The sequence below is a fragment of the Equus asinus genome, chromosome 23 (genome assembly GCF_041296235.1).
Source record: "Equus asinus isolate D_3611 breed Donkey chromosome 23, EquAss-T2T_v2, whole genome shotgun sequence".
Lineage (NCBI taxonomy): Eukaryota > Metazoa > Chordata > Mammalia > Perissodactyla > Equidae > Equus > Equus asinus.
Genome location: NC_091812.1, coordinates 17,100,405 through 17,113,109, shown reverse-complemented (window position 1 = coordinate 17,113,109; position 12,705 = coordinate 17,100,405). Strand labels below are relative to the sequence as shown.

The 12,705-nt window shown below is 39.6% G+C and overlaps 1 protein-coding gene across 12 annotated transcripts in view; it reads right to left on the bottom strand.

Moving 5' to 3' along the window:
- Nucleotides 1-12,705, bottom strand: part of TUT7 (terminal uridylyl transferase 7) — a 59,341-nt gene that overhangs the window by 19,672 nt on the left and 26,964 nt on the right. For all 12 annotated transcript variants that reach the window (XM_014826954.3, XM_070495821.1, XM_070495820.1 and 9 more), the window contains exons 13-21: nucleotides 11,153-12,258; nucleotides 10,003-10,153; nucleotides 8,878-8,964; nucleotides 8,189-8,289; nucleotides 6,487-6,544; nucleotides 1,612-1,715; nucleotides 885-974; nucleotides 408-521; nucleotides 155-232 (exon numbers count right to left, since the gene is read on the bottom strand). In XM_014826954.3, the coding sequence (XP_014682440.2) occupies nucleotides 155-232; nucleotides 408-521; nucleotides 885-974; nucleotides 1,612-1,715; nucleotides 6,487-6,544; nucleotides 8,189-8,289; nucleotides 8,878-8,964; nucleotides 10,003-10,153; nucleotides 11,153-12,258 (1,889 nt within the window). The remainder of the gene's footprint in view (nucleotides 1-154; nucleotides 233-407; nucleotides 522-884; nucleotides 975-1,611; nucleotides 1,716-6,486; nucleotides 6,545-8,188; nucleotides 8,290-8,877; nucleotides 8,965-10,002; nucleotides 10,154-11,152; nucleotides 12,259-12,705) is intronic.

Genomic DNA, 12,705 nt, shown 5'->3' with positions numbered 1-12,705 from the left:
AAAGAAAACATCTGTATATGCTAGTTTTTTACTCTCATAATATAAATAAATGTAATAAGTGATAACACAGTTGTTGACCATCTACACTACAGCATAGCAGAGCGAACTTTTAGTCAAGGATGTAAAAAAACATCTTTACTCTTAAAATACGTACCAGTTCATCTATTTGATCAAAAAAATAAATATTCCAGCCATCAACAAATATTTCAGGTTTCTTTTCACCTCTGTATATCTGAAATTAATTTTTAAACTATTAGTATGGATAACAACTCAATACAATTGATAGAAAAACTCGTAGAAAACAGTTAAAAAACTTTAACTACAGAACTACAGAATTTTAGAAACGGAAGAGGGTTCAAAGATCACCCGGCTTTACAGATGAGAAGTACAATTTCCTTTACGAATACCTCCTGAAGGACAGGAATGACTGGCGGGTTCCTCTGCTGGAGGAAATAGAGCACCATAAGCGTGTATGCATAGGACGACAAGCTGCCTCTTGACGCGTCACCAATGTCGCACATCTGGAGGGCAGGCATGGGGACAAAGGAAAGAGCAGCTGGGTTTTCTGTTAAGTTTGCAGCTGTTCTACTATCACTAAAAGGAAGCTGCTTCTTTGGGCCCCAATATAAAAATGACACTTTCAAATGCTAAATATGCCAACAAAAGCAACCAACAGAAAATCAAAAACAAAACAAAACAAAAAAACCCCAACAAAGCAGAGGAACTATCAGTTACAAGCATTTTAGCTTGCTGGGGAGGGTTTCCCAGAAAGCTAAGCAAGCACTTGACAAGGCTATAGTTCTTTAGAGAAAACAGACTCATGTTTTCAACAAAGTTTGCAGACACAATGAAATTTCCTGATAAACAGGAAGCTTTGGACTCACCTTTGTAAATACTTTCATGGTATAGCACAAATATTTCACTCTGGGATCAATGGCTGAATAAGCAGATAAGAGCCTTGTGTTATGAAGGGCCTGTTAAAAGGGAAATTACACCATTAGGATATCAATTAAAAGAAAAGTTTTAAGCTGGAATATTCTGAAAAGGTTCACACTGTAATCCATTTTAGGATGAAGACATTTAGACTGAAACTAATAGTTCTTTCTCCAAGATAAGCTTCATTAACTTACTAGCTAATAACTCTAAGTGACTGAGCTCATGACTTCCACTATGTGACTATGTCCTTGGTCTGAACATTCCTAGAAAATAAGAGCTATTAAAATAATCAGTTCCCTTTAAGTAGATGTAAGATTCCCCCACCCAGCTCTGACATTATTTAAATTAAATGCCCTTAGGGGCCAGAGAGGTCCCATAAAGCTCTGAGGCACACCGAGAGTGAGACCAAACTCTCTCCATCCCAAATTAAAACAAAGTTCATTCCAAACAAAAAGCACCTGCCACTCTGACCTCATTTTAAATGAACACTAATATTAACTTACTTCTCTGTTACACCCCAGCCTCAAAACACTGCCCAGCACCTAGCAAGCACTCACAAATAACTGAAAGAATGAATAAGATGAAATGAATGGCTTTATTTTACTTGAGATTTTGTAAATTGAGACATTCATTCCCCTTAATCTCCCTAAAGAAAAAGCCTAGAGAAAATCTTACCAATGTGTTATACAAACTGATGTCCACTTCCAGCCCACTTCTCAAATGGAAGAACTTTACAATTGGCACCTTTGCTGTGGTAATAGGCAAGATGTTTCTCAGACCTAGGTTGGGAAATAAGTATCATTAAATACAGCAGCTGGGGATCTAAGATGCTCTTATGTTAACGTTCCAATATAAAATGATGTAAACCTAACTTTGGCTGTTTCCCTGTAGTCACTAGGACTAGTCAAACAATCCTCTATCAATTAACAAATATCTGGGAAGACTCTTGTGACAAAGTTTACATTTGTTAAACACACTGGTTTCTGAAGTACCAGAATCAACAAGGCAGCCACTGCCCTCCAGGAATTCACTGGATCTCGTGGGTGTAGGGCTGTCAGTCTGATAAACACCCAAACAAAGGAAACTACTACAGAGCCTGGATTATGTGGGCCCTACCTATTCTCTCCATATGACTGTATTTAATACGGAGAAAAGCCTATGGTGCAATCATCTGAATCCTCATGACAAAAGTTACTCATCATGGAGCTAGAAGTTATGACAATAAAAGAAAGGAATCAGCTTTAATAGGAGAGGAGGAAACTGCCTGAGCTGGGTTTTAAAAAAGGAGAACAAGAGGCAAAAAGAGAGGAGGCTGAGGGGATTTACTAGGCAAGGAAAACTGCACACGGAAAGGGTAGATGCCTGAAACAGAACAGCATGTTCAAAGAACTTCCATGGAATTGTGAAGGCTACAGAGCGGACCTGAGGAAAAGGAATAATGAGAAATAGAAGGTAGGGTAGAAACTGGGAAGAGCCCAAAAACAGAACATACATATTCTGCTGCGAATTATCTCCTTAGAGGCAAAGAGAAGCCAATGAACTGGTCTAAGATGGAAGGAATCACTGACCACCTATGAGACAGGAACCAGCCTAATGAGACAAGGCCATCACAAGGCCCTGGGCCTAACAAAATAAGGCCCTAACAAGACTGGCCCTAACCAATCTGCAGACTAGGAGAATCAGACAGAGGCTGCCAAGATCCACATTCCATAGCCTCAGGACGTTCGTGGGCTTACGTATGCGCCCAGCACCCAGGAGTCCACTGAAGGTGACCCTAGCCCCATTAGCATAGTAAAAATCACAGCCAGGTGTGGAGAGCTAGCGTGCTATTGATACATGCGTCACATGAGATGGCATATTAAACAACAGTGCAGGCGTAAGGAAAACTCCACCTCTACATGCCCTGACAAGGCCCTCCTCCCCAGCCTTTGCCTAATGGAAGCCCCACAGTCCCACTCCCTAACGAGCTGGTCACCTGCCCCTTTCCTTTCGCACCGGTTCCCTTGTGCCTCCCCTGTGCAAAAGTCAATAAACTTTTATTTTTCTACTCCTGTTTGTTGTCTTTCTTGTCTTTCCATCCTGGGGGACAATAAGAATCCAACATTCCAGTAACACATCTATTTAGACAATGCCCCTGAAAATGGACAGATTGAGGCACCCGGAATAGAGGCGGGGTGACCATTATGAAAAATGATCTGGGACTGAACTCTCATGGTGTTATGGGAACGCAGAGAAGCAGCAAGACACATTTGAGAGCATCTATAACTGGATGAGGTGGGGAAGTGGAGGCAGGGGTGATAAGGGAGAAGGAGGGCTCTAACAGTAAGAGCTACCACTCCCTGAGTACCTAGAATCCTTTACAAACATTCCCTCCCAAGACTAGTCACCCTCACCTAACAGATGAAGAAACGGAAACCCAGAGAAATGAGCTTGCTTAGGAATGTGCAGCTGGTAATCTGGCGCTGGGATTCCAATCTAGGTACGACTGACTCTAAACTTCTACTGAAGCTGATCTGGGAGAGGCTAATTAGCACTTCATCCATTTTGGTGATTCCAAAGACGGCAATGTCAACAACCCAGAAAGAGGATTCAGAAGGAAGAGTAGGTAATGGTGGCTGTAGCAGAAGGGAGGCAGTAGAGAGAAAGATAAGTTCTTCCGAGAGTCAAGTGGCGATACCTAGAGGGCAGATACACAGTGATCCAGAACTCAGGAAAAAGGTATGTAGATGACAGAAGAAAGTTCAGCAAAAAATGTCTGTGTGGGAGAGAAGATGTCTAACTTATCCTGCTGGGGAGGAGGGGCAAGGAAGCTCATTTTTACTGAATACTTAGCACACGCTAGCCCCTGTACTTTAATGCATTACTTTTCATAATCTTAAGTGCTATTACTGTTATTCCCACTTTATAGATGAGGAACTGAGTGTTTATAATGAGGTTGAGTGACTTTCTGGGATCACACAGCCAACAAGTGGGGAGCCAAGATCGAAAACCAGAGTCTGACTCCAGAAACCCCACCGGCGACTTTGCCATACTGCCTCTAAATAAGAGAGTTTCTCTCAACCTCCTTCCCATTCTAGGATTCGACAGTTAACCACCATGAGACTTACAAGCCTGTCCTCTGGGCTTTACTCACAGCACCATCATCCTGGTTCTTGTTTATCATTCTAATGGCTCCTTTTTCGGTGCCTTTTCTTAATTTCTACCCACAGAAATTAAGGCTTAGTCCTCAACTTCTCTCAAAGGATTCCTCAGAATTCTGCTTTATTCTTGGTGTCTCCTTTCCCTCTCTTCAAAGCTTTCAATGCAAAACTGTTCTGCAATCCTGACAGACAACTCCATATTTCTAACTGCTTGCTGGACTGTTAACTCTTGGAGATTATACCTTCCTAGCAAATTAAACACTCCCACACTGGTGTTCTCTGCAAGCATCCCCATTTCTCAAGTGACATGAGCCTGAACCCTTATTTCCTACTTATAGGTACCAAATCTAGGAAATTTTCCTTTTCCTTTTAGGGCCACTAGCAGCTGGTTAAGGTCATTCTGCCCTGACATTTAGATTACACTTTCTCCAAAAGACTATACAAGCTGCCTAAAAAGCTTAAGTTTTGCTTTTATTGAGTTCCTCCCCTCCTGAAGAAACCTCAGTGGCTTCCAAATATCTACAGACTTCACCTATTTTCTAATAGTTCCCACTTGAAACTCTTCTCTAAACTTACCAATCTTCTCACTGTCCTCCAAAATATACTACAGTGATTCTCACGTTCATGTCCATGCACTCTTACGAATGACTTCTCTTCCAATCCTTTTCAAATCATATTCATCATCACTGAGATCAGAACAAACCCATCTCTACCACCAACCACCTTGATGCAACTCTTTCCCAGACTCTCTCTCCTCAGAAGTTACTGACTACTCATTATAGTCTCAGACTCATTTGGATAAACAAATACTACCTTATAGTGTTACACGGTGTGTGAGATTCTCTTACCTTTTATAAGATCTGACAGCTGTCCAAGGAAAGACTTGTGGAGAGTTACTCATTTTCCCACCATCCCTAAGTGCCCAATACGGTGCTGAGCCCATGGGAGGCACCCAATTAAATGCCTGGGGAGACTGCTTTTAAAGATGTTAAATTTTAATTATAGCCCTCTTGCTATTATTAAATTCTTGTTCCATGCGATGTGCATTCCACTGTTATTATCTGTGTGTATAAGTCATTTCTAATCTAAAAATTACCTACTTTAATTTAACACGGTTCATTTTTAAGAAACAGACACTCCGGTATTTCAGGGAAAGGGATGTGATGCCTGCAGTTTAATCTCTAACAGTATAGAAAAACATTGCGGTGAGCAACAGAGAATGATACATCAAATGGGGTAAAATGTTAACAGTGCTGGCTCTGAATGAAGGACATACAGAGTTCTTCATACAGTTTTTGCTGCTTTTCTTTAAGTGAAATTATTTCAAAATAAAAAGTCAAAATCAAGCTCAGTATTAAATAATTAATAGTTGTGGCAACTTAGCAATTTAGTTTCTTTGCATAATCTTCAAAAAAAATTAAAAAGCACACGATCTTTAGGGGTCAAATATCCAAGTGAGGGCAATGCCTATTTCAATGACCAAAAAAAAAACAAAAACTGTATCAGTTCACATTAAAAGAAAAACAACAAACCTGATGCTCTCCCACTTTCAGTGGGAATAAGCCAAAATTAAATATTTTTCCTTGTTATTTAAATAAAATGGTATCCTCTATATTTAAACACTTAAATAAAAAATACAAAAAAACGGGGCACTGCAGGTATATGTTTGTGTGTGTCTGTGTGTGTGCATGTCCATGCTGTGAATTTTAGTCTACTCTCGACTGAGACATAAGAAAGCTTTCCATGGATAGATCCATGAATTTTAAGTTCCATGAGGACATGGACCATATTGTGTTCACCTTCATTCCCAGCTCTCAGCAAAGAAATCTGCTGAACCACTTTTTAAAAGATTCTCACTGTTAACAGCATCCATAGCTGCCCCTGACAGCAAAGAAATTGTTAACGGCATTTCAGCTCTGTGAACAATTTACAGAATCCATACATTTCACAACCATAAATTTAGAAATTACCTAGCCCAGTTTCCTCGATTTACGGATGAGAGAAAAGAGATCAAGTGAACTTAAATGACTTGTTCCGGGTCCTGCACCGTTGCTGAGCAGCACAACGCAAATACAACGCATAACCCCAGTCCACAGTGCTTCCACTGCGTTTCACACCACTGTTAGTAACCCCTACACTCTGACTTATACAATGGCAATAAGGCAAAATGATTTCCAAAATTTTTTGCCTGTTCGGCATATGCTTTGATCTTGAAGTAAGACTGAGATAGGCAACAACAGGCACACAAATTATAACCAATTTCTCAGTCTTTCATAGTCACACAAGATTTTTCAAAAACACCAATACAAGTATGCTATAAATACTGTTTCACTAGCATTAGTGAATTCTAAGTATGTAAAATAGTAACAAAAAAGACAAAAATGTTTTTATAAAAAGTTTATAGAGGTACCTGAATGTTTTTTGAGGACTCTTGCCAATTCTTCAATAGTTCGTACACAGTCCAATCCCTGCAACAAAAATGGCACAAACTACTGAATCAAAGGAAGACAGGTTCCTAACCCGGTTATAAACAGCTTCCTTTACCTTCAGGAATAATGAAACTAATTTCCACTCGTTCTATACACATTTTCCCTTCCAGGTGACCATTAGTCAGTGTTCATAGTTAATATCCTAAGGACACAAAAGCCCCATTCACCTGACTTACTAATTGCTTTTGGTAGTGCAACAAAGGCTGAAATCAGAGCCCCCAGAAAAGTCTCTGCACCATTGAGAACCTCTATTTTTTCCCCTCTATATAATTTTGTCACTCAGAAGTACCCTATGTGCCAGAATAAGTCAGAGGGAGTACCTGTGCCCTGTCTCATTCATTCTGGGTAGACTTTCATTACAGCTTAAGAGCTGATGAACTGCTGTGGAGTGTGATTAAGCTCAGATTATTTCTCTATAGTACAAGCCAAAAATATGAAGCACAAAATCAAAGCCACAGAGCAAATGTGAACAATATTTCAAATAGATCATACTAAAAACACTTGGGCTGACCCTTTTGAACATAAGCCCTTTTGACGGTTATATACATCCCAGAATATACTTAAAATTTTATTTTAGAAATGCCCTCAATACTAGTTTATAAATCATGTAAAAATTCAATCTTGATGATGTACAATAAAGTCATTCCATACATCAGACTCAATTTTGCTTATCCACCTTATTCACCAAAGTCAGGCTAGATAACTCTTGGCTGTTTTCTCAAATCAGATACATCCTCAAACGACAAAGACTTGAAACTAAGAAAAGGCATAACACCTTGAGCAGCAGCAGCCTCACCCACTTGGATAGACAGCATTTGGACTCTTGTTGAAAATAAGAGAAAGAGTAGGGATTCAGTACTTCTCAGACTTTATACCTCTTCTCAGTATTTTATATTTTCATAAACACCTTCATGTCCATTAGGGCTGGCAAACCTTTTCTGCTCTACGGGCCCTAAGGCCTGCTGCAACTACTCAACTCTGTAGTTACAGAGCGAAAGCAGCTCTAAGACAAAAAGGAAACGAAGGGGTGTGGCTGTATTCCACTAAAACTGTATTGACAAAACAGCCAGTGGGCTGAATTTAGCCCGTGCGCCATAGTTTGCTGACTCCTGACATACGTGATCCAAGCTGATATGCACAACAATCTCCTGAGGCAAGAGCATTGGAAGCGATCATTTCCATTTATAAACTATCAACCAAAGACCACATGTTTAGGGACTGACGAAACCAAGTTTGTCTCGAATCCAGGTCTGTGGACTGTAAAGTTAAATTGTACCATTGCCTGCCTGCCAAAAACCTTTTCGGAAGACTTTATGTGGGTGTATATATCTAAGTTAGCCTCATGGCCATGCCAGTGAGACACTGGAGTGGCTGGTTTGGCTTTCTAGGATCCCCAGATGTTGATTTAAATATTCTTTGTACTACAGGTTGAAAGTACAAGCCTTTCTAACTCCTCACATTCACCACTAAACTTCTTAACGTATTTGGCTAGAGAGATTCTGCCAAACGGCATACTCCATATGATATGCCCTGATGAATTTGGAAAATACCAAGCTGTACTGTCAGTCAAGATTGTCAAATCACACTGCCACAGCAAATGCAAGTTTTATGTGGTCACTGTACCTCAGCAGTTTCAAGTCCATTAATTGTCATACAGACGTCAAGGTCACTCTGTTTGAACCCAAATCCATTTTTGGAGGAGCCAAACAAGCTCAATTTAGTTCCTGTTAGGGATATATGAAAAGTAATAACTAATTACCTGAGTACATTTAATTTTCTGATCAAAACGGCCCTCTCATGAATCAAAAATACCCAGTTGTTAACTATCCTCTATTAATCTTATTATAATTATGTTCTCTTATTAACCAGTCATTAATCATAAATTATTTCCTCTCAAAATTTACTTTAAATACAAGCTGTATGTGGCATGAAAGATTACAAAGCAGTATTTTATTCTTAAATGAAAGGACATTTCAAGGAAATATGGATCACCTCAACATATTTAATAAACTTACTACTTTCTAAATGAATTTACTTTTTAGAGGTGTGAACTTTGACTCTAAACATAATAATAAATGATATTCACTTGTGGTGTCTGCTAAGAGAAATCCCAGACTCAGGTGTCTCCTGTTGGCAAACTAGCAGTGGGCAGACCAAAGACTGTGTCAGGTATCTCACGGAACAGCTAAGCCTTGTTCCCACCATCATGCAAGATTATTTGATTTTCAAAATTAGTGTGCTTGGAACACATGGACTCATTCGGAAGGGAGGTCACGCTGACTTTCTTTTCTTAAACGTAAAAAATGATTTACCTGGAAACTCCTGTCTTATGAAACTTTCTAGGTTTTGCCGAATATGTTCACGAGCCTGATCTTCTAAAATAGTTGGAGAAAAATCCTCTGTTTAAAATAAATGGAAACATTCAGAAACAAACATTGTTCACATTCTCTGAAAAAACTGTATTTTTTATAAAATAAAACCTAACAAGCTTAAAAAAAACCACCCTAAATTGTGTGTCCTCTCAGTAGACAGCCCTAGTAATGTAAAATAAAGAGAATGTCTTTTTAAAAAAGTCTAACACCAAGAACTGCTTCTGCAACGGAAACGAGCCTGAGCAGGGGTTCTGTAGATGGGTTCCACAGAGACCCAGGCCTCTAGACAATGGCCTCAGGGAACTACCCTGGGGTTTGAACACAAAAGTCTGTGAGCATGTACATATATATTTTTTTCTAAGGAGAACCTGTAGTTTCTTTTCTATAATCTCCAAAATGGTTTTAAAAAAAGTCACTGGTTAAGAACCAGTGTCTTCTGGCACGGACAGACATCTTAAGATGTGGCTAGGCGCCTTAGTTTCTTCCACTAAACAGCTGCATGCCTCTCCTTTAAATGTTTTTTCTTTTTAGAACTTTAAACTTCTCTATTCCAATGCTTCCCCAAACCGGTGCTCCTTAAAGGGCTGTTACGTAGGCTATAAATTAGCATTATTTAAAAAGTATTCTATGCTCCAATTTTGGAAATGTTGGATTTAAGAGTTAAATAGGTCTTTACCATAACATTTCTCAGAAGCTTTATTGTGCTAACGTGCTCTGTGGCTCTTTAAGGGAGGGCAGGATGCAGCTATTCCCTACTTGACCTGTGGAACACTTCTTGTCATGAAATACTATTAACTATACCTGGAAAACATTTCAAAGAACACCAGCTGGAAAATGCTAGTATTCTAATCTTAAGACTTAAAAGATCCTCCCTTCTTGTCTTTCTTGAACAATTATTTATTGTGTGTCTCAAATGGAACAGGACACATAGAATACAGTGGAGAAAATGGAGAATGGAAGAGACTTTGTCCCTGTAATGGAGCTAACAGGCTAGTGATTCAGATCACTCTTGAGAAAATGTCAATTTAATATTCTGACAAATCAAAAGTAATGTTAATAACTTACTATAACACTGGATGCAAACTTGATCTAAGATATTTGAAAATTTGGGTGTTAATGGTGGCAAAGGTTCCAGCTGGATTCTTTTGAAGTCTTCGGGACAGTCCTTCTTTAGATGACCCTCTCGTTTGCATAAACTGCATACTACCATAGGAGACTGCAGGAAGATGGCAAAGCAGAACAAGACTTAAGATAAAACTTTATTTGCCAAATAAAGGGGTCTTGAATCTCTTTTTAAAAGTACACAGTCCAATTATGGAGATTTCTCAAAAAATTAAACAGAAATACCATATGACCCAGCTATTCCACTACAGGGTATTTATCCAAAGAACAGGAAATGAATAATTCAAAAAGATATATGCACCCCATGTTCATCGCAGCATTATTCACAACAGCCAAGATGTGGAAGCAACCGAGCGTCCATCAACGGATGAATGGATAAAGGAGACGTGGTATATATATAGAATGGAATACTACTCAGCCATAAAAAAGGACAAAATTGTGCCACCTGCGGCAACATGGATGGACCTTGAGGGTATTATGCTGAGTGAAATAAGTCAGATGGAGAAAGACAAATATTGTATGATTTCACTCGTATGTGGCAAATAAACACATGGATAAGGAGGACAAACGAGTGGTTACCAGAGGGGAAGGGGGTGGGGGAGAGCAAAAAGGGTAAAGGGGCACATGTGTAAGGTGATGGATGAAAACTAGACTATTGCTGGTGAACACGATGCAGTCTACACAGAAACTGATATATAATAATGTACACCTGAAATTTACACAAGTTATTAGCCAGTATGTCCTCAATCAAATAATTTTTAAAAAAGTTTACTTTTTTTAGTTTACTCTTTACTTCCCAAAGGAATGAAAATATAATGTGCAGCCTCTCCAAACTATCTGAGATGGGGATACCTTATGGGAAACTCAGGAGAAAAAGGCAGTTATTTTCACTGTCAACAGCATTGCCTTTCTCCTATGCAAATCCCCAGCAGTCTAAGGAGGGAAGTGGACCAAGTGGCTGTACTGGAGTGAAAGACCAACTTCTTAACCGTTACCAAAACAGGGGAGAGCCCTGTTCTAGTAAACCTGAAATTACATGCACTAAAACGATGCCAAGTCTCCTAGTTCTACGTCTAGGAGTGGCACTGATTACCTTGCCTTTGGTGAAGGTGAGTTTACTAAATTCATAGAAGAAATCAGACTGATCCACAGCTGAATTTTCCTCATGTACGTTTTCTTCTTTAAGACTGATTTTATTAAGTTCCATTAGTAGAGCTCCATCTACATGTTTTCCACTTTGTTTCAAGTCCTCATACTTAGCAGACCTGCCTAATTCCTCATCCTCTTCAGACAAGGCATCTTCATCCCCTGATCCAGTGTAGATATTGTCTAACTCATCTTCATTAGCAATATCATCCTCATCTTCCCTTCGGGTAACAGAGAGCCTGGGTTCTTCATCCTCCTCCTCCTCTTCTTCCTCCTCCTCCTCTTCATCGGAGTGAATGATTCCTGACGTCCTGCCCTGTCTTGAAGGGGCAAAGTGGCTTAGCGCGTCTTCGAGTTCATCAGTACCTTCCATGCTTTCTTCATCAACATCAGCCTTGCCATCTAAAGTAGCATATCCATCACACTCTTTAGCCGTAGGATTTTGGAAGCCTTCTAAATCCAAAGTGCTGTCTGTGTCATCATTTTGTGTGCTGCCACACATGACAAGCTCTCCATGTTTGCTACTGCTTAAAGCTTGAATGGTGGCAGTCAGAAGATGCTTCTTGCTCTCCCTTTTAATTTTTTCTTTCCCAGTTTTACCTCCTGTTTCTTGATGGTGTACTTTAATATCTTCATAATCATCACAACCGACCTCTGCCTTGATACAATCTGAGTTTTCCAGATGGACACTGATGTGTGCATTTCCCATTTCCTCTGTTGGCGGGCTTTCAAAGCTCGCAGCAGTCCCTTTAGGAGTAAGTGGCTGTACCTTGCAGGTGTTTGCAGTTGAACTGGCAGCACCAGAACCTTGAGCTAAAATTGAGTTTTTGAGCCTATCATCTTTTACTTGCACAGCTGGATCACGCTTTGCTACTTCTTTAGAATGTTCGGAAATACACATAACAGTAGTCAGAGGCTTTGGAAGGCTGGATTTTGTAATTTTATGTGGAAGAGCAAAATATTTATATGTTGTCCTTAAACAATGAAGTATATATTCAAACACGGGTTGATTATTTAGGGTCCTTGCCACATTTCTTTTAACAGAGTATGGATCTGTAACAAAAAAAAAAAATCCACCACTTCATACATTTCTATTTCATGTTTTAAAAATGAGCCTGCTATAGATAAAAATAGACAACTAGTAAACAATAGTAAAATTTAGCATGTATCTTATATGCTTTTTAAAATATTGGGGATGGAGAATAAAAAGATATAGCTTAAGAACAAAAAGGAATGTTTTCTTATCAACATCTGCTCTATGAAGAGAACCCATTCTGTTCAGAACCAATACCCCTTCCCTATTTTGTTCTGTGACTGTGGAGGTAAAAAAGATGTCATTAGTGTGGCTCTTGTGCCCTCGGGAAGGCAGGTCTTCCCGCCAAGCTCTGCTGAGTGCTCTGCCTCCCACTCAGCCAGGCCCTGTGGTTTGTAGAGCTTACCTCCACTCTTCTGCCCTGGGAAGCCCCATCACTGAACTGCTGGACTGAATTCAGGGGCGAG